The sequence below is a fragment of the Taudactylus pleione genome, unplaced genomic scaffold (assembly GCF_031769625.1).
Source record: "Taudactylus pleione unplaced genomic scaffold, aTauple2 ptg000019l, whole genome shotgun sequence".
In the NCBI taxonomy this organism is placed as follows: Eukaryota; Metazoa; Chordata; class Amphibia; order Anura; family Myobatrachidae; genus Taudactylus; species Taudactylus pleione.
In genome coordinates, this window is record NW_028284421.1 from 32,897,878 (window position 1) to 32,919,822 (window position 21,945).

Below are 21,945 nucleotides of genomic sequence, written 5' to 3' on the forward strand. Positions count from 1 at the left end.
CTGACTACTGACAGGAACTTACACTTCTACAATGATTTCTGTAAATGCACTAGTGTGTTTAAGTTTGATGCCTAGACAATGCCTTGTGTTGATGAACTTATTGAAAGTCTGGAAATGGCATGGTACTTAACCACTCTAGACTTAACCAAAAGTGTACTGGCAAGTGCCTTTGACAGAAAGCAAAAAAAAAAAAAAAAGATTTTTTTGCACCAATATTACATGTGACACCCGCCACCTTTCAGATGATAATTCTAAGGCCCCATAGACAGTATGCTGCCGCTTGTCTCAATCATGCGGTCCTCAAGGCTCCCCAACAGTTCATGTTTTAGAGATCCATGGATGAACACAGGTGAACACAGGTAAATCAAACTGACTGAGGTACTAATTAAGTCACCCGTGTTCAACCATGGATATCTCTAAAACCTGAACTGTTGGGGAGCCTTGAGGAACGCGTTTGGGAACCTCTGGACTAAGTGATAAACAGACTGTACTGAGAAACTAACAGTTATATCTATTAATACATTCATATAGCAACCCCAAATGGTTATGTGAAGCTATGAACACTTTCAGAATAGACATGCCCCCTGCAGGCCATCAATTTGGGATAATTAGTAAAACCATTGGGACACAAGTCTGAAACAGAATTTGTGATCTCTTCTGAAAAACTATTCAGCTCCTTTCAAAGAGATTGAACTTCTCCAGGTTCACCCAGGCAATTGAATTTTTAGTTTATTTAAAGTGTAACTCCAAGTAAAATTACATTTTCATCAACATCCCAGGATCCTCAAGTTGATTAGTATTAGGGCCAATGCCAAGAACATCTACACAGTGCTATCAGTTTCTAATATTGGCATTCACTGGTTCAATAAGCTGCTCCCATTTGTTGCATCACAGATTTATACCCCTTTAACACATAAATCCTGGGACACTGAACATGGGTTTCAAGCCGCATCACAGCAGGTTGAAACCAGTTTACATCGCAGGCTGGACCTGGGATATTGCTGGGGCTTACCTGCACCGGCGCTTGGAGATGATATCAGGAGATGAGAACTTTGTCCTTCTTCTAGAATTTGTAGTAATTCTGTTTGATATTTTGATGTGGGATCTCCTTTCAGTTCTTTGTAGGTCTCCATATCTGACAGTAGTCTTTCTATTTCTTTTTCATAATTTTCTTTACTCAAAATAACTAGACCTCCACCTTTATCGGCCGGTTTTATGACCCTTGTTTTGTCATCCTTTAATTGTTTCATCGCTTCTTTTTCACCTTTAGTCAGATTGTATTTTATTCATCCTTTTTCCTCTAACTTTCTAATTTCTTCCGCCATGAGTCTTTGGAAGGTTTCTATGGGGGCTCCTTTGATGTGTGTTGGATAGAATGTTGATTGTGCTTTGAATGGAGTATGTTTGTAAGTTCTAATTGTATTTGTTTAATTTCTTATTTCTGGATCTTTGAGGAAATATTTCCAATAAGGATACTTCGTCTGATGTTAGTTCTTTTTCACTCAAATTGAAGATACCTTGTTTTGGGTGGGATTCCGATGGAGAAGTTCTTTTCGCTGATGTTTTCTTCTTTTTTTCCCCCCCTGAAGCCCCTTGGTCTGGGGAATCTTTTTTCTTTTTGTAGGGTACAGTTTTCCATCCTGGAGGGCCTTCTGGTTCCCAGAGATCTTCTAAAAAATCTGATTCATAATCTTCTTTATCCTCATGCTCTTGTGTTAGAAAAACAACCAAGAAAAAGGATATTCTCTCCATTGTTATTTTTTCTTTCATTTCTATCTGTTCTATCAATGTCTGATAATCTGTTTTCTCTTCTGCTGCTTCAATACCTTTTTGAAATTACTCTGACTAGTTTGTATGGATTTTCTTTAAATTCGAAATGTCTTGGATTGTATGGTTTATAATTTCTTCCTTTTTGTTGGCGTTGAGGTCATTCTTTAATTAGGGGCTCTCTTTGTTTCTTTGTTCTTGGATCTACATCTCTTCTTGTTTGTTTTCCATGAGGGATTTGTGTATGTAAATCTGTTGTTCTTCCATTGTGTTGGTGGGGGGTTATATTGTTCCCGTTGTTGTTTATAATTTTCTTGTTTTCGCCGTTCTATTTTTGAGATTTTATTTTCATTTATGTCCATTAGGAATTTTGTTTTTGCCTCAAGGACACAATGCACATCCTACAAATAATCGATGGAATTATATGGAAAGATGAATATATCCTTTGTACAAGCGACGTCAAATCTTTATATACATGTATCCACTATATAAAAAGGATGTGAGGCAATGCGCTTCTTCCGTTCAACCACAACAGAGCTTCAGAATGATCAATTTTTTTAATGGACAGTATTTTATATTACATCATAACTTTTTTTGATACAACGGCAGGCTTTTTAATCAAACAAAGGGAACAGCAATGGGAACTCCCTTTGCACCATCTTATGCTAATTTATTTGTCGCTAAATGGGAGGAGGAACGGATCTGGAATCACAACCCCTACAAAGAACATATTAAATACTGGTACAGATACATAGATGATCTGTTTTATATATGGGATGGTCCGGAAGAAAATTTAAGAAGTTTCCTCACATATAAAACAATGAATATGACTTAAGAGTTTACATCAGAAAACAGCAAATAATCCATATGTTTCCTGGATTTAGAAATCTTTATACTTAATAATAAAATAGAAACAAAAACCAATATAAAAAGAAAGTGGGAACAATGCTTTAATCACCCAAAGTAACCACCACAATAAGTGGCTAGCAAACATCCCAGGAGGACAGCTAAGAAGAGTAAGATGCAATTGCTCCAATATGGACTACTTTAAATTTCAAAGGCAAGACATGAAGATGAAATTCATGGAAAAAGGACACAAAGAGAAACTGCAGAAACAAATTAATGAAATTGCTGAAATGGATAGACAAACCATGATTAGATAGAAACAGAAAAATCCTACAGATAAATTCAAGTTTGCTTTTATAACACAGTATAGCAGTGACCACTATCTCTTAGAAAAGCCTTGAGAAACTACTGGCACATATTAATCTTAGATTAACAACTCTTACTGAAAAATCCAAAAATAAATTTATAAGGCGGCCAAAAATTTGAAGGACAAGAAGAAATAAAAGGTTTCTCACACTGTGTCAATTGCACAGCCTACTGAACGACGAAGCAAACTAACAATTTCATTAAGGAAATTCTGCTCAAACCAAACTAAAAAAAAGAATATATGAGTTGAAGTATCAAATATCATGTAATACACAGAACGTAATCTATCTCCTCGAACGTCCCTGCGGTCAAATTCGAATAGCGGAACATTTGTATAATATAAAGAGGTGTTACAACCCACAGTGTCTCGCAACATTACTTGGAGTGTCACAATAAGGATGTCACGGCTACAGACTCTTGGGACTCCTGAGAAGAAGCAGGCTTAACATGCAGTACAAACTGAGGTGGTTTGAGGAATTACCTTCTCATGAAATAGCAACGGCACGCAATGTTAAAAGTAAACAGGATTTATTCAAGGACAAGACTGCGCTGTAAAGTTCTAGATATGAAAACAAAGTCCACACAAAGCAGAGATCGCAATATCACTACAAGCAGGTCCCAGGATTAGCCCTGCAAGAACTAAAGTTCAACTAACACAAAGTTCATAATATACAAACAAGCAGGTACAGGGTTGAACCCAGAGACGTAATCGAAATCCAATAGGAGGAGGAGCGGGATTAAGCCCCGTGATGTGGCAGAGATCCGGTATTGGGTTGAGCCCCAAGATGTGGCGGGGATCCAGTATGAGGAGGTGCGGGGTTGAGCCCCGTGACGTGACTGAAATCCAGTATGAAGCGTTGCGGGGTTGAACCCCGAGACGTGACTGAACTGGTATGGGGTTGAGCCCCAAGATGTGGCGGAGATCCGGTATGAAGAGGTTCGGGGTTGAGCCCCGTGACGTGACTGAAATTCAGTATGGGGTTGAGCCCCAAAATGTGGCGGAGATCCGGTATGAAGAGGTGCGGGGTTGAGCCCCGTGCTGTAACTGAGATCCGGAATGAAGTAGCTTTTATGATGCAGTTGACAACTGTTTAAGGTGAACACGGTGAGGCCATGAATCAGTAGTTAAGCTGGGCTAATAGTACAGCGGAGACGAATAGCAGAGTTAGACTTTGTATTGCAGCAGGGAGCCAGTAGCAGCGCTGGGCTCTGTAGTGCAGCAGAGAATCTGTAGCAGAACCAGGCAAGGCAAATCCACAGCATATATCAGATACAATCGAGGATCTGGCAGGAGTCCAAGGAAAAACCTGACAGGTTTTTTTTTGCACAGACAACAATGCTCAGTTAGTAACAGACTTTTATACCAGGTGCATGAAATCCATTGGAAGTTCGTAACATGTGACCCAGAAAGAACCAGGTTTAGAAAACCAAGTAATCACAGACCCCAGCAAGCAAATGACGACCAAGGAACAAAAGACCACTTTAACTCTGCATACTCCATGCAACAAACGCCGACAGCCCGGAAAGATACTTCAGCGACCACAACGGAAACTTGACAAGTGTAGTTTATCTTTATACAGAGATACAGTTCGGGTTCTAACAAAGGACCTTTCCTCAATAAAATTCATGGGAATACAAAAAGTATACAATAATTGGGGTGGGAAATCCTATAGCGGAATTAATTAAAAAAAAAAAAAAGGAACACAATGGATATTTTATCTAAACTTTGGAGCCTCCTGACTTAAATATAGATCTTGAATTAAAACCTTTTATATAAAAATACTTTTTATTAAAAATTATTTCTTATTATGAACTTTTAATACTACCAAATACAATAACACAAAATTCCATACCATACACTTTTTTAACAAGTCTTTATTTTAATACAAGTTTTTTCTTTTTTTATGAATGTTTTGCCAGCAAAGAAACCATGAGGTTGCCTCCAAATTTTACTATATCCGGGATAGGACTTCCGTTTTTAACATGGATTTAAATAAAGTTGTTTGAAGTTTTTTAGTATAAAAGGAGGACCTACTACCATTACCAGCTACCTTGAAAAAGTGCGGCAGCACGAAACGCGTTGGTCAGCGTCAAGCGGGAACTGGAAGTTCAGAAACGTCGGACCGGAAGTGTACGCCGGAGTGCAAAGGAGACCAGCCGAGTGGAGAAGTCTGAACATCGGAAGGTAGGAGTTAGGGACAGTTAGCTAGCTCCCAACAGAGGTCCATCTCCATCAGGCATAGAATTGGAATCCTGTACAAACAAGCACACCGGAACCGCATATATTCTATCAAAAGACTATATACATTGAGTCTCATTTTTATTTATTTTTATGGCATTGCATTTCGTTATTTATATACACAAACTCTTTTTACATACACCTTTTAGTTTAATAGCGCTCTGTTTTTCATTTTAAAATTGTCCTATTGTCACGGAGCTGCTCCATTATACATAAGAGCAGTGATTTTATCATAGTTTTAGTTCTAATAATGGCACAATTGATATAAAGCCAGGCTTCATTAAGTTAGTAGTTGGACCTTTTCCTAATGGCTCCAAGGAAAATATACCTTTTGTCCATTTATTTAGGCAGCCCAGCTTTCTACATGCTTTTTACTGAGAGCAGTATTTTAAATAAATTTATATGCTATCCTAGTAGATTAAAGGGGCTGGATTTCAGACATATCCTACTTAGCATTTTTTTCATAAACTACTTGTGTTTTTTTTATAAAGTTGTGTGTAGCCAAAATAGCATTCCCGATAGGCTGTTCTAGTGATGCGCCGCATCCTGCCCATTTTTCACATGGTGATATGCGCCCTGCCCAAATAGAGTGCCGGTTTGTGCACTGCATCTGCATTTTCCCGGAGCAAGTCAACACAAAGTCTGGGAGCAGGCCACACACCATAAGAGGAAGATATTTGGTAATCCAACAAGCTCAGTATTTCTGGCGCAGGCCCACTGCGGCTTACAAACCTTCAGCCTGTGCACCGTGACAGGGAGAGGTGGGAGGCAGGGCTCCACAACAGGGTGTGCGGACTCTGGATGTGCCCAGGACCAAGTGCTGACCTGATGTCGATTGCCTCCAGCTCAGCATAGAGCACCCCTCAGCCTCTGAACAGTGTAATTCGGTCCAAGCAGACAGACTCCAGGACTCCAAGCGGCAGTCAGTGGGAGACACAGACAGTGACAGCTGGGGTGGTAGAGAAGGAGGTGGGCTGTTGCCGTTCCAGATTTGCAGCAGTTGCATGGCATGCCCGGAGTGACCCATTACACCCTCACCAGCTCCAGTGCCCACCACCTCTTCCATTTCTGATCTCCTCTGCCCTGCGTGGGCCAGGTATGTACAGAAATGACAACAACATCCCCCAGACCTAGAAAATCAGCTTCCTGTGTAAAGGACACCTGGAGTGTGTAAAAGGTGTCCTAAATCAGCAATAAATTACCACCACATACTGACCCCAGCAGGTAGGGATGCATGTTACTTCTGCTAGTTTCCAATTTGTCAGCACATTAGTTAACAGCATAACTGTAACGTAAGTTATATATCCGAGTTCGAACACATCAGATCACGGAAGGTAGTGAAGGAATTAAACAGTGGCAAGGCTGGATATGGGGGTGGGGGGGGTCACTGGCATTTATGGGCATGTGGGGTAATCGGAGGGGCATTGCTGGGGCATGTGGGGTAGTTAAAAGTGGAGCACGTCTTAGAGTGATGGAAATGGGTGTGCGTCATTAGGCCACACCCCCTTCACACAAGACCACGCCATGCCTTAGATCACGTACGTCAAAAGGAACGTGCAGGAAAAAATGTGCCCTTAAAAATGAAAGTGCCCTCCTTGGTGATCAGCACCCGGTCGTAAAAATATCCTAGAGTGAACACTACAATACACATATATATGCTATTATTGTAGAGTAGTAACATAGGGCCTGATGCAGCGGTGCATGCAGTACGGCTGTTTGTGCAGTTGAGTGATCATTTGCTACTGCGTAAAAAGTCTAGGGGGTCTATTTACTAAGCCTTGGATGGAGATAAAGTCGACGGAGATAAGGTGCCAGCCAACCAGCTCCTAACTGTCATTTAGCAAACATAGCCTGTGACATGGCAGTTAGGAGCCGATTAGCTGGTGCCTTATCTCCGCTAACTTTATCTACACCCAAGGCTTAGTAAATAGACCCCTAGTAAACCATTAATGTGCACGTACAAACCAATGTGTACGAATTTGCATACAACATCACTATAACTGGAGATGGCATTTGCGATCCATGGGCATTTCAGGGTGGAGACTAGATGACCTAAATTCATTGTAAAAAAAGGAGGTGGCGTGTAATGGGAGTGTCATGAGCGAGTTTCAGCATGCGGCTATGATCTCTTTCCCAGCACCGCAACCAGTGGCCATATTTTGAAAGCGTTACAAAAGAGGCAGTGTACCAGGCAGGGGCTGCTCAAGAAGTTGATGTTGCTACTGAAGGTGCATCGATACTGGCGTTATAGGATCCAATGAGAAAAAAAGCATTCCTCTTTGTGAGCAAGCCTCCAGACGAAATGCGCGTCATTCAGTGCCCAGTCAGCTGACTGCGACCACGTGACCGCTATCGTGCAACACACTACAGGCGCCACGCTATTCACAGCCGGACTCCGTCGGCTTGCCTGAGAAACGTGTATGCAGAGCGCACACCAGATGACTGGGTAGTCAGTGGCAGCACAGTGCAGACCATCTAAGACATCGCTTGGTGATACAGGTACTTTTCTATCCCCTCTGGTGGCAGTATGACTGCTCTGGAGCGCATATGATCCCTGCAATACCTTCAGGGTAACAGGGTTCACCTAACACCCGACAGATCTTTAACAAACACTTGAGTACCTTAACACAAAGAATCAGCTTATTTGTGACTGTTTATCTATGGAATGTTTTCAATACTCTGAAAGGATGATGTATGTAGAATATTGGTTGATGAGTTTTTTGTACAAGAACACTGGGGAACAAAAAAAATATTTTTTTTTTCTTGCCAAGTATTTAAGATCGGTTTGAGAGTACTTGCAGGTCCTATTTTCGCATTAGGTCTTTGCTATAGCTGAATTGGCTCCAGTTTTCAAATGAATGAAAAATTATAAAATTCAATTATTTTCTCTATTTGAAGTACCTTACTAGTCTAGGCCAGCTTTACTTAAAAAAGCAAAACTAAGTTGATTCTGTTAACAACTAGCCTCTTTCAACAATAACAAGAATTTGTTTTATTTGTGATAACGTAGCTGGTAGTCACGTTTGAGACACATAACACATTCAAATCTCCTCAATAACGCACTGGTGATCCTGCTGGGACATCCTCAGACCACAGCCACGCCTCCTCCCAGCATACAGAGAGGAGCAACGGAGAGGACAGAGTGACGCAGTTAGCACACCTCCTGTTCCTTTGTTCGGCCCTCTCTCTGTCCCACCACAACCAATTTCCCGCCGTTTGGGCTTGTTTTGTTCAGTACGTCCTCGGCTTTTGTTGAGAGTTAGCACTGAATGTGTGAAACAAAACATTTTCGCCATAAAAATGAGTTCTTCTCTGAGATGGTGTACTAAGAACCCTGAATTTTTTTGTTATATTTGTGGCAATATAGTGTTGCAAAAGAAAGAAAAAAATATAACTGTATTCGTAAAACAAGTATATCAGGCTTATTTTGGATGTCACATAAGCCAGCAAGATAAGATTTGGGTGCCTCACAATGTTTGTAAAACCTGCGTGGAATCACTCCACAATTGGACTAAAGGTGATCAAAAAGGACTTCATTTCGGCATACCTATGATGTGGTGTGAGCCAAAAGATCACTTGAGTGACTGCTATTTTTGTGCTGTAAATGTGAAGGGTATGAATCGATTTAAGAAACGCAAATGGGAATACCCAAGTATGAATTCTGCAAAACAACAGATACCACATAGTGAAGATTTACCTGTACCATCATTCAGTTCTTTGTGCTAAGTTGAATGTGATGATGTGGAAATGTTAATTTCATCCAGTGCAAGTGACAACATAGATGAAAGCGAATTTGAAGAAAGTTCCTCTACTCCAAACAAATTTTCTCAAAAGTGACTTGAAATTATCGAAAAAAGGAGCTGAGCTTTTAGCATCCAGACTTCAAGAAAAGCACGGTCTTGAGCCGGATGTTACTATAACGTCGTATCGAAATAGAAAGCAAGCCATACTGACATTCTTTAGCCAAGATAACAATCTTGTGTATTGCAACAATATTCCAGAACTTTTCCAGATGATGGGTTTACCAGAATATCGAGCAGAAGACTGGCGCTCTTTTTGGATAGTTCTAAAAGGAGCTTAAAATGCGTATTACTGCACAATGGGAATAAATTTGCATCGATTCCAATCGGTCATTCAATAAAAATGAAAGAACAGTATGAAAATATCAAGTTAGTCTTAGAAAAAATTGCTTATTCTCAGCATCAGTGGTCTGTTTGCGTCGATTTAAATACGATAAACTTTCTTGGGCAGCAAAGTGGATATACTGTACTAAGTATCCTTGTCACATATGCTTATGGGATAGTCGTGTAAAACAAAAGCACTGGCAGCAAACCGTATGGCCTCCAAGAGAAGTTATAACTGTAGGAGAAGCCAACAACATTCATGAGCCCTTAATTGACAGGAAAAAAAAAGGATCATACTGCCGCCTCTCCATATCAAACTGGGTTTAATGAAACAATTTGTAAAAGCATTGGACAAGTCCGGCACTTGTTTCACGTATATTTGTTGAATATTTCCATCTCTTAAGGTGCCCACACACACAGCGATATTTTACACGATCTGGCCAATTCCGACACATTAGAACGACAGATCGTGTAAAATATGGCCAAATCGTGAGGAAATCGTGAGTCCCCACTCACGATCATGATGCACGTCCCCGCTGGTCGCACATCGCATCGTCAGATCTGCCGTGCAGTTGGGCAGATCTGACAATCTAGGACACGATGCACTGTGAAAGTCTGGATGCAGGAGAGATCGTTTGAAGATTGGACACCAAATCGTGTTGAGATCGTGTGCTGAGCTGCCGGGGAGATTTTCAAGGGAAATCGTACACATCAGCTGATCGTGGGCAGATCGGTATGTGTGTGGGCACTTACTAAGATGGGAGTTCTATTAAGAAGTGATGTTGCCAATAGCAACTAATCAGATTCCAGGTATTATCTTCTAGAAGGTGCTGGATAAATGAGAAGTAGAATCTGATTGGTTGCTATGGGCAACATCACTTCTTAAATAGAACTCCCATCTTTGTAAATTTACCCCTTAGTATTGAAAAATTAAAGGCAGGAATTTATGACGGCCCACAGATACAGAATCCAGTGAAGGATCCAAATTTTACCACATCTATGACTGAAACCGAATCTGAAGCATGGCTGAGTAATGTGTCTGTCATACAACATTTTTTAGGCAATCACAAGGCAGACAACTATCATGAACTAGTTCACAACATGCTAAAATGTTTTGAGAAAGTAGGTGCCAACATGAGTATTAAAGTACATTTTTTGTACAGCCATTTAGATCACTTCCCATCCAATCTAAGAGATTTAAGTGAAGAACAGGGTGAACGGTTCCACCAGGATATTCAGGTAATGGAAGAAAGATATCAAGGAAGGTGGGATCGTCACATGATGGCTGATTACTGTTGGAGTCTGCAGAGGGATTTCCCACAAAAAGGAATACAAATGTATATATCTTTTTAACTATTTTTAACATTGTTTAATTAAATTTTTCATAAATATTAAAGACATATGCATATCTCAAAAACTAGAGCCAATTTAAAAATAAAGCATGGCATATTCATGATCAGGAGCACAAAATTAATCAAAATCGACTCTTAAATCCCTGACAACAGATTGACTGTTCCCCAGTGTAATTGATTGGCCTCACTATGGCCCTCATTCAGAGCCGCTCGTTAGCGGCAGTACGCTCGTTCCGAGCGATGTTTGCACATCTGCGCATGCGTACGGATTTTAGTACGCATGCGCGAACCAGTCAGTGCGGCCGAAAATCGTTGGTACGCAATATAGCGAGGGCCTGCTATTTTGAGTGACAGAATGAGGCGTATGTGGGTGGTAACAGGGGAAGGTGCTTGAAAACGGGGAGTGGAGATCCGATCGCAGGCGTGCTTAAAGGTCAAAACGGGCGTTTTAAGGGAGTGCATAATTAATACAGCAGCGTCATTGACCACGTCACTGGGTTATTTTATAGCCAGAACTGCTCGCAAATTTGTGGTAGCAAAAACCAACCACAAGAATAGCGAGCAGTTCATACGCTGGTCGATGTACTCGATTAATCTAATAAATAGCGGACATGACGTATGGTGCGAGCGGCCAGGGGGCGTTTTTAACAAATAAACGAGCGTATGTTTTGCACGCTCGTTCAGACTTAGAGGTGTGAACAGACTGCAATGTGCGTACGGATCATTTGAATAGCCACCCCTTGTTTTTGAACGAACGAACGCAAATAGCGTACGGCTCTGAATGAGGGCCTATGTTAGACTATTTGGGTACATTTGAACTCCTAAGTATATTCATAATTTGCTATGATAAGATTAATTCTAATCTAATTTTCAACATGACATTCTTTAGATATTTGACCAATATCTGCCTGTGACTGCTGGCAATCTCTCCTTTCTCTAGACATAAAAGGATTGCCTTTTCAATTATTTTGCCCTCTATATCCTGATTTAGAAGTACAATTTTTGACTTCCTCAGACAGGATTTATAACTTATTTTTTGTATTTACTATTTGAATTTATCAGAGTATTTTTGCACCAATATTTTAATGAGTATTAATAATAAAAAATGATGTTTTATAAACTACCTAATCATATCTTACATATTTCATACATTAAATTATCTAAGAGTGCCCCAAACAAGAGTCCTCTTGGCCTTGACCTTTTTTCTCATTGGACTAATCCTGGACTATTGGGAGCACCACCGATACTGATAATAAAGAGGGGAGTAGGTACTCCTAGTGATGCCTATTATAGTTGGTTTACAGTATTTATACTAAAAACTTTTTCTCTGTTGCAGAATCTTTTCCCAATTCCCCTTTTCCCCAACCTTGATATGAGTTACTGTATAGGATCCACCAGCACAGTTGAGCATTACTCAGATATGCAAAGTGGGCATCGCAGGGCTTGCTCAGTCCATCACATGGAAGTACACAAGAGGACATTTGCATATTTTCTCACTTGAGAATCCATGAGAAATTGCAGCCGCGTATGAACTATGAACTGCATGCACCGGAATCCGGCCCCTTATCTTAACAACATATAAAATTCTGCATTATTTTATAATCAAATATGGAAAACTAAACTCAGAAAAAAGTATATGAGTGCTGTTCAATGTACACTGATAGTTCATATACAACTACGTGACGGTTTTTCAATAGTTTTAGAGCGTATATTTTGTGCATAACATTATAAACACAAAATTATAATGTGCTTTTTATTTTTGCATCGTAATGCAGTATCGGAGTTATCACTGCCTGTGTGTCAGAGCATGTTTCAAATGTGTCTTCGCAGAGATATAGGTTACTAGTGCTGTGTGTGACACAACATACATCACTGGCTGACATAGGGTTAATGACTGCTAGGGGGAGGGGAAAGGCCTGTTCGAATGTTCTGGAGGATACCTTATCATTGTCTAGAGTTCCAGGTTTGTTCTCTAGAGTCTTTGGAATTAATAATTCAGGCCTGTGCTAAGGATAAGATGGCACTCAGTATATAGCATTGTGACTGTTTCCCCACAGACAACACAATACTTTTAGAAACAGTTTGTGGGACCAGTTTCAAGTATTTGTAATAATTACATCTATGAAAGCCATAATGAGTTTTCATTATAACTTACGTCTGATAATGTATACCACTATCAAATAATAATACACATATTAAACACGGATATGGCTACATTTACAAAGAAAACATGATGGAAAAGGTTCTTTAACTTCATCCTCAAGTGTACCCAACATGTCATTTATTAAAGATATTCCTGTGTGAGAACATGTTAGATAATTAATGACTTAAGGCCGATACACACTAGTTCTCAAACTCGGTCCTCAGGACTCCAAACAGTGCATGTTTTCCAGGTCTCCTCTCAGAATCACAAGGGAAATAATTAGCTCCACTTGTGTCAGTGAGTAATGGATACACCTGTGCACCTGCTGGGTAACCTGGAAAATGTGACCTGTGTGGGGTCCTGAGGACAGTGTTTGAGAACCACTGCACTAGACGATGTCTAGTGTGTACCGACCTAGTTAGCGACGGGACCCGGCATCGGCAAGTGCGTACACACTTGCCGATGCCGGTAGCTACAGAGCAGGCCATGCTGCATTCGGCAGCAGGTCCCCAGCCAACGATATTGCTAGGATGCTGACAACGCACGTAAACGAGCATAGTCAGCGACATAGCAGGTACACACTAGACAATGTGCACAACATTTCGCTCTGATCAGCTGACATATAGTCTAGTGTGTACCCGGCATAAGCCAATCATATTAGTTCATCAGCACAAACTATTTGGATAGGAGAGAACTGGCGTATTCAGAATCCAGAATTTTATTTTCAATAAATAACCATGGATAACCACTTGTACTTAATATAGAGATCCTAAGCAACCTTTACTAAATAAAGCTCAGTGCAAAATTAACACATTATCCAATCCCAAATCATGATCAAGAGCAACCTTTATGCTCGCTAACCACATCTGTAATATCCCTGCAGTACAGGTGACAGTGTATTATCATCTTATTCCGATGCTCTTTACAATTGGGACAAAACAGTAATAACCAGAGGCTGGGTAATAACAGACAAACAAAGGAGGTAAGAGGACTCTGGTCTCACAAGCTTACAATGTATAATGAAATAAGAATTTGACGCAAGAGGATAAGCGCTACATACAGTATTTTAAATTGGCCCAGGCAGATTGCAGAAGTTCTTGGTGGACTATATGACCCAGATTGTGATCCCTGGCCCACAGGGTAAAAACTATGGGCTTTATTCAGAGGCAGCCGTACGGTCTACGACCGCCTCTATGTTTGTCTAGTGCGCATGCGCACGAGGGAGCCGGCTCCTTCGTGCGCATGCATGAGACCCGCTACGACCGACAGCGCCGGTCGTAGCGGGTCTCTTTCCAAAGGGGGCGAGCTGTCGATGTTGATTGACAGATCGTCCCGTTTGGAAGGCGGGCCGAGGGCGTGGCAGCCCAAACGGAGGCGTTCCCTTGGGAACGCCTGCCGTTTGGGGGAGGCCCCACTGACATCACTAGTGATGTCAGTGGAGAGCTTCCGGCTCTGACAGAGCCAGAAGCTCTCCGGGGCTTACGACAAGTGAGGCCCTACCCTAGGGTCTCGTCGTAAGCCCCAATGGTCGCGATGGTCAATGACCATCGCGACCAGCACCCTAGCGGTCGTTAGAGCTGTGGGTGTTAACCCACAGCCTAACGACCGAAACAGAGGCGGCCGGTCAGGATGCAAGCGGCCGCCCAGTTTCTGAGCGACGCTTGCATCCTCCGACCGCCTCTGAATGAGGGCCTATATGTGGTGGATAATATTTAGAACCATGTCCCTCTAGAACAGTAAGGCAAAGGAAGAGGTGAATAGAAAAATGAGCAAAGATCGCCTACTGTAATCAGCTATAATGTGCGCATCCGGACATCGTACATCTCTTGGTACATCTGCTTCTCGGGTTGGGCACGGGATGCTCAGCAATTGGGATCCCGGCAGTCAGAATCCCGGCAGGGTTAGGATACAGACACCTGTTGGCGGTATCCAAACCCTCCTTCTCCGATGCCTGAACCTAACCTTCCCCGCTTGTGCCTAAACCTAACATCCCTCTCCCCGCACCCTAACCCTCCCCCTAACCCAGATACTTACCATTGTTGGGATTCTGAGCGTCGAAATTATGACCACATCCCCTGCTTCTGAAGCTGTAAACTCCAGGTAAAGAGAGGCTTGCTGCTGGCTGTGGTTAATAATTATTATTCTCTGTTATGCATATAGTATTCTATATTAGGGAAGCAACAACCCACTATTTTAGTATTAAATCGAAAACTAATTTGGGGCCCAATTGAGAGATGGAGGCTATTCCAATGTTTACGCAGTGGAGCGATTACCGTCAATCACTCCACTGCACATGCATCAAAGTCGCACTGCGCATGCGTCAAGGTAAATTACCCTAGTCCTAGTCAGTGAGGGAGCGTTTGGGGTGAGGCAGCAAAAAACATAGGCACGTCGCGACTGTGTTCGTGGTGTCACAGCCTGCATCTGCGATCTCGTACGCAATGGAACCGGCTCCAACGTCTCAGTACACATGCCATTCTGCGCAACCATAGGGCTACTCAGTAGTCCGATTATCAAATGATCTGTGACCGATTCTGCGTCTTTCTACACAGATGCTTAGAATTGCAAAGCCGCAGGTGGGCGTCTCAATACATCCCTCATTTGCATATTGTCGCACAGAAGCTGCATACGGGATCGCAGCTGCAGTAACAGCGTACATCTCTGAATCAGGCCCTTGGTTCTCCATTCTTTTTTCTTTAAAAAGACACACACACACACACCTACCTGACAGCATAATGTAGGGTCTGCAGACAGAGAGTGAATGTAGACAATGTCAACACCACATTGTCGACATGGTCAAAATGTCGATATCTAACATGTTGATATGTGCAAAATGTCAACATAGAGAAAATTTAGACTTATTACATGTGAACAAAGTCAAAACGTCAACATTAGCATTAGGGCTAGAGTTGGCTAAAAACTGCTTGTCCGCATTTTGGGAATGTTGACATGCTGCATGTCAACATGATTAAAAGGTCGACAGTTTGACCATGTCAACATTCTCATGTCGATGTTATGAATGTCGAATATGACTGGTCTACTCTAATATAGCAACTAGGCCATCACCACATATTACACAGAACTACCCCCATACTATGCAAAATTACCCCCGATAACCACATATTACACAGAAATACCCCATAACAAAGCACATACTATGCAAAAATACCCCCGATAACCACATATTACACAGCAATAACTCCTACTGCAAACCGCATATTACACAGAAATATCCCCACAACAAACTAGTGTTCATTCTAGGGTGGCAGGGCAACTCTCAGATAGGGGAACTTTCCTGCACGTACCCAGAAAAGGGGTGTGGTCACTAGATCACGACATCACTGTAGGGGGCGTGCCTAGCACTCAAGGAGATACTGGGCTGCCCCCAATCTCTCCCGCAGTGTGATTAGATGGTATGCACATGCACGTTATCTATTCACTCGCTGGGGGAGCCAAGCAGCCTTTCAGCGCGGCGATCCCAGCAGGGAGTTAGTAAAGGGGCAGGGCACATTCTCTCTTGTAAAAAAGGGGCAGGGCACATTTTCTCTTGTAAAAAAGGGGCAGGGCGTGGCGCCTTGTGAAAGAAGCCAATTATTACACAGACTGTAACTGTAAACCACTTTGTACACACAAATACCCTCCCCCCAACTGCAAACCACTTTGTACACTGAAATACCTCAGCTGCAAACAGCATATTACACAGAAATTGGTTGTAGTTATTAGACCGCCGGACGAGATGCCAGCGGTCTAAATGCCGCCGGTTCAAGCCTGACACGGCACTTGAAATAGGCGTGGAAATACTGATGCCTGTCGTAATCCTGACGCCGGAACCCTGACAGATGTCACCCGGAAAAAGGAAAGTCAGGGGCATTTTAGGAGTTAGCCGCATTGGGGGTGTGTGTTAGGTTTAGGCACCCCCGGGGGGGACTTAGGGTAAGGCATCCCCCTGCGAATCGCGTCATTGGATACCCCGGACCGCCTACTTTGCTCTGCACATGGGCGGCCGCAGGGGGATGCGCTCAGGTGGAAGGGGGCCGCAGGGGGTCCGGGCAGTGCGGGAGACTTGACTACTTTCCAGGTGGCCGGGAGCGCCACCCACTTCTTGGGAGCCTCACGGCCATTTCGGGAGAGTAGGAAAGTATGGTTATAAGGCACAATGACCCCTATGGCTACATGCATTTTCCGAAACGTATCAGTATATTTTCATCAACAAGTAGATCTTACTAACTGCTTTGGGGCTCATTTACATTTGGATGGAATTCAATTTTATGACACGCCTCTCACACTGTACTGTAGCAGGACACGTCCACTTTACCACCGTGCTCATAGGTGTTGCTTTCACAATCTCCCTGAAATGTTTTTCAAAAGTCAGCAAGTATGTGCAAACCATATATTACACAGAAATACCCCCACATTTGCACTGGAATTACACCATTTTACAGCCATATATTGCACAGATTATCCACCCACAAACTGACAGCAACCCAGCCATCTGGTACAAAGAGACATCCAACTACCAGCCAGCTGTTGTAGAGATTACAACCCCTCTCCCCAACTAAGTCACCTATTGCACCTAGACCTCAGTTTCAGCAATTTAGCAGTCTATTAACTCTCCCATGCACTTTCATATTGCTCTCTCCCTGTTCATTAGTAATTTAATATCGAGTGAGCGCTCATTAGTGCCAAATAACCCCAAAGGCAACGTGAAGACACTGCACGGAAAAGCAGCTTTAGGGATCATACATGCTTGTGACCAGGACATGGTGCACAGACAGCAGAGGCAATGGCAAATGCAGAGCATCGCCTCTGCCAATTGTGAATAATATTTCTGTAGAGGTTCCCAAACTCTGTCATTACAGTCCAGGTTTTAAGGATAACCATGCTTAAGTCCAGATGGTTAAAATAAATCAGATGATGTACTAATTAAGTCACATGTGCTCAAGAAGCGATCTCCTTAAAACCTGGACTGTAATGGCAGAATTTGGGACCCACTGCATTAATAAAAGCATATTTTTGAATTTAATTATAGGAAAATAATTTGGCCAAAGTTGAATTCTTTAAACAATGACTAGTTTCTGCCAGTACACCAAATAGTGTGAATCACTTTAAAGCTTTTGTAAATAAACCTCAATCCCAGTTATGTAACCAATAAACACTGCTTTCCTCTATCCCTGCTCACAGTCACCATTCTCTGGCTTCAAAAGTCCACACTTGCTCTGTCATCCAGCCATCATGAGGTGGTTATATAGCAGTCCCTCAGCTCACACCGTCCTAGCTAGCAATCTCCACCTTTGTCTTCCATCCTGTTGTGCCTGAAGACCAAGCCCACAGCACTCATGCATTCTCCTCTCACTTTGGTGGCTGGCCTACCTACAACTAAAGGGCCTGCGGGGTCCCTGTTATTCCTGCTCCTAGTCTGCCACCCCCTTATAACAGAGGATACTAAGTACTTCTAGGATAAACTAATGTTCCCTATGGGTGAGTCATAGAACAGTAAGGTCTCATTTCCCGTCAAAGCGGTTTGTGCATCAGCATCACAACAAATTAATGGAGTTCCTGCACATAGTTCACAGTGTACTTATATGTACATTTTATTAATGTTTATCCAAGCATGTTCCCTTACAGGTGCACATAATACATGTCTAACATAATATTTACTTATTATACATATCTAATCAAGAAAATACATTGAGGTGTGTCCAGCCATTCTGTTACCAACCAATACAGCACTCTCTTATCCCATATGGCCATCAAGCTTTGTGCGTTGGGCACTTTAAATCATTTGATTATATTCATTAATATCTCTACCAAAAATGTTATACCACCAGCTTATAAATTTGCAGAGGACTTTTTATTCTTACAATTACTTTCCTTCATTATGCTGCCCCTAAACTTTGCTGCCAGACACAACTGCCTATGTTTTGTTGTTAGAGGAACAATCTTGCATATGTGCACTACCAACTTGTACATATGATACATATCAGTATATTACAATTAAGTGTATTGAAAAATATTTGAAAAATAACATTAAAATATGTAATTTTTGCATACCGAATATATACCCAGACATTACAATTTACAATGATTTGTTTATACTTACAGCTATTTACTAAAATAAGGGAAATCACAGAATACATATTAATTTGGACCTTACCTGGTAAGCATCTAGCTGTTCATCAGTAAATATAGTTTGCTTATTGCCCATGATAACTGAGGGTTCCTTGGTCTCCTGAAATGCATCACACAGGGAGGAGCAGGATGGATATCTAGTGTATGCATTGGCATTTACACGGAGGCAGCTGGGGCAATAGGTGACAGAGGCTGCATTAGGCTCCTTGCTTGGTTAGTCCAGTGATGGGATTATATGAAGGACTTCAGGAAGCAGCCATTGGGTGCTATATAGATCGTCCTAGGTCTGCTTTTCCTGCATTTGCAGTGAACTTCAATGATTGTGGCTGACGCTGGATTTCCGGCGAGCAGCTTTCAGTCTCCAGCAGTCAGTGCATGTTTAATGTGCTTCTTCTTGCATCAATAGGGACAACAAGACACTCCCTCTAAATTGTTACATCTCAGCATATCCACGAAGGGCCACAAGAGGGCATAAACCAGAATATGGCTACAGAGCTGCTGCCTAATGAACACAGCTGTTAAATATGTTGGGTCATTCTGATAGTACCAATTAAATAATACAGAGTTAAAAGGGTCACTTTCTTAATATAATTTAGTCCTGAATTCACATATCAGAAAGTATGTTATAGCAATTATTAAAATATAACTTGCAATATCTTTACAATTGTTCTTGCTCAATAGGTAGAATCTAATTCCAAATTAAACATAAATATGATTGACAACATGTATTGTTTATAGCCTGCAGTAACTGATGTACATTTTATAATCAGTAAAGTGGTAGCTGATCCACAACTTGAATTCCTAAATTTATTATTATAACACATTTCTGAAGTCAGTTATCTTCCTGCTTCTCATACCCTTTTACAACGGAGCTAAAACCCGGGTTTTTGAAGGGTTAACCCGGGCAGCTCCCTGGTGTAAAAGGGGAGAGAGTTGGATCGCCGGGTCGAGTGACCTGGCAATCCAACCCAGGTAACTAGCAGGGTTTAACACGGGCGTATCCCGTGAAACCCTGCTGTGAGAAATTCAGCAAAAAATCTTACAATAAATTGTGCTTTACTGCCACCATTAGGCTCCGCTATGCTGTGGGGACAGGGGTGCACTTGTTTGTCCAAATATTTTATGGTTGGCAGCCACCAGCACTGCTTTTGCCTATCACACTGACCATAAATAATCTGATTTGGTCCAGGACCACCAACCCATTGAATTCCTGCAAGTGCCCCGCTGTACCCCAGGGCATACTTGAAAACTCTCCCGGAAGGTGCGGGAGACTACATTTTTCAGGTAGTCCTCCGCATCCCTGGAGCAATGGACGAATATCCCGTATCATGCCCCATTCTTAGTGAAGTGGGCAGGATGTGGAGATTATACCAGAAATTGCCGGTTCATAGAAAGGTAGCTGGGCTAAAATGACACGTACCACGGGGCCTAAAGACAAGGAGTTCGGCCCTGCCCTCTAACGTGGTAAGCTGCATCTCCCCTCCGGGCTTCTCCTGGAGACATTTTAAAAGCAGGCAAGTATGCCCCAGGGTGCCACGACACCCTGTTTAGGAACCATATTTACAATGAAAGCGCAGGTATTACTGCACCAAATTTCTGAATCGTTTCCAGAACTTTGGCACAAATACGCAGAAGATGTGCCGGAGTCTTTGCTATCCCCTAGGCAAACATTAGCACCATCTGTTCAATGGGGAGTGGTCCATGCCATACTTGCTTACCCTGCCGGAATAGCCGGGAGGCTCACGAAAATCGGGTGGCGCTTCCGGCCACCCAGCCGCACACAGGCACCCGATGACGTGATTTGCAATTCGCGCTGAAAGTAAATGTCTTATTGTGTACAGCATTGTTTCTAAACAGATACCTGAGGAACACGTTTTATACTTGGTTTGTCCCGTATGCAGAGAATGGCTATATTATTGTATCTACACACGTATGTGGAACTTGCATATAGTTTATTTTTGTGTATCTGAATAAGATGTTGTTTTCTTTAGGGAAGGTACTGTATATGTATTGTGTGTCTAACGTTTTGTGCAGTGCACTTAATTGCTGGTGTAATTTAACTCTGCTATATTATATGTATGTCATTCTCTTATATTACATGTACCTAGTGGTGATCACAAGGGGCAGGACACATAAATAAATTATGCACCTAAAGCACAATAATTAGATGTGAAAGAATATACATAGCTTTCCAGGGTTAACTCGAATGCAAATAAATTCTATAGCTAATATATACAAGTGACTTGTTGCTTAAATTGAAAAGAATATATTGTAGATGGGCAGACACGATATACGCACGTTTCCTTTAAAATAAACAATTAACAATTTTGTCAACATTATGTATATAAATGTTATAAACTTAGGATATGTAGACCTTCTGTTTGGTGACATTTATTATTGTACTTGATTATGTATATAAATGCTATAAACTTAGGGGGATGCAATCGGGAAACCGGCTGACATGATCCCGACAGCTGGCTTCCCAACTGCTTTATCCCGGTGTGGGTTAAATGACAGGCGTCTATATCTAGACGCCTGTCATTTTTCTGACGCCGGGAGACAGGCGCCCAGCATCCCGATCGAAGGGATGCCAGGCGCCGTGAGCGGACAGCCGTGGGGGGAGGGTTAGGTTTAGGGCACCCGGGGGGACTTAGGGTTAGGCACCCCCCCGGGAGGGTTAGGAAGGGAGGGCTAGGGTTAGGCACCCCCGGGGGGGATTTAGGGTTAGGCACCCCCTCCGGGGGACTTGGGTTTAGGCAGCGGGGAAGGGGGATTAGGGTTAGGCAGCGGGGGGGGGGGGGGGGGTTAGGGTTAGGCACCCCTAAGAAGGGTTAGGTTAGTTTTTACTTACCTCAGGATGTTTGGTATTTCCAGCTGCCGCTGCCGGGATCTGTTCAGCTGTCGGGCTGCCGCTGCCGGCAATCGAACCACCGGCCTATTTCATACCGATCCCAAACTTAGGATACATGTATGTAGACA

General features: G+C 42.4%; 1 protein-coding gene across 2 annotated transcripts in view; it reads right to left on the minus strand.

The window, feature by feature from the left end:
* The window catches only part of CIB2 (calcium and integrin binding family member 2), a 75,424-nt gene extending 56,026 nt beyond the window's left edge, over window positions 1–19,398 (minus strand). Inside the window, exon 1 of one of the 2 annotated variants that reach the window (XM_088446681.1) lies at window positions 18,992–19,398. In XM_088446681.1, the coding sequence (XP_088302807.1) occupies window positions 18,992–19,042 (51 nt within the window). In that variant the 5' untranslated portion in view covers window positions 19,043–19,398. Of the gene's footprint in view, window positions 1–18,022; window positions 18,116–18,991 lie in introns of those variants that run through there. The other variant, XM_088446690.1, reaches the window with a different exon arrangement.
* Between the last annotated feature and the right edge of the window lie 2,547 nt (window positions 19,399–21,945).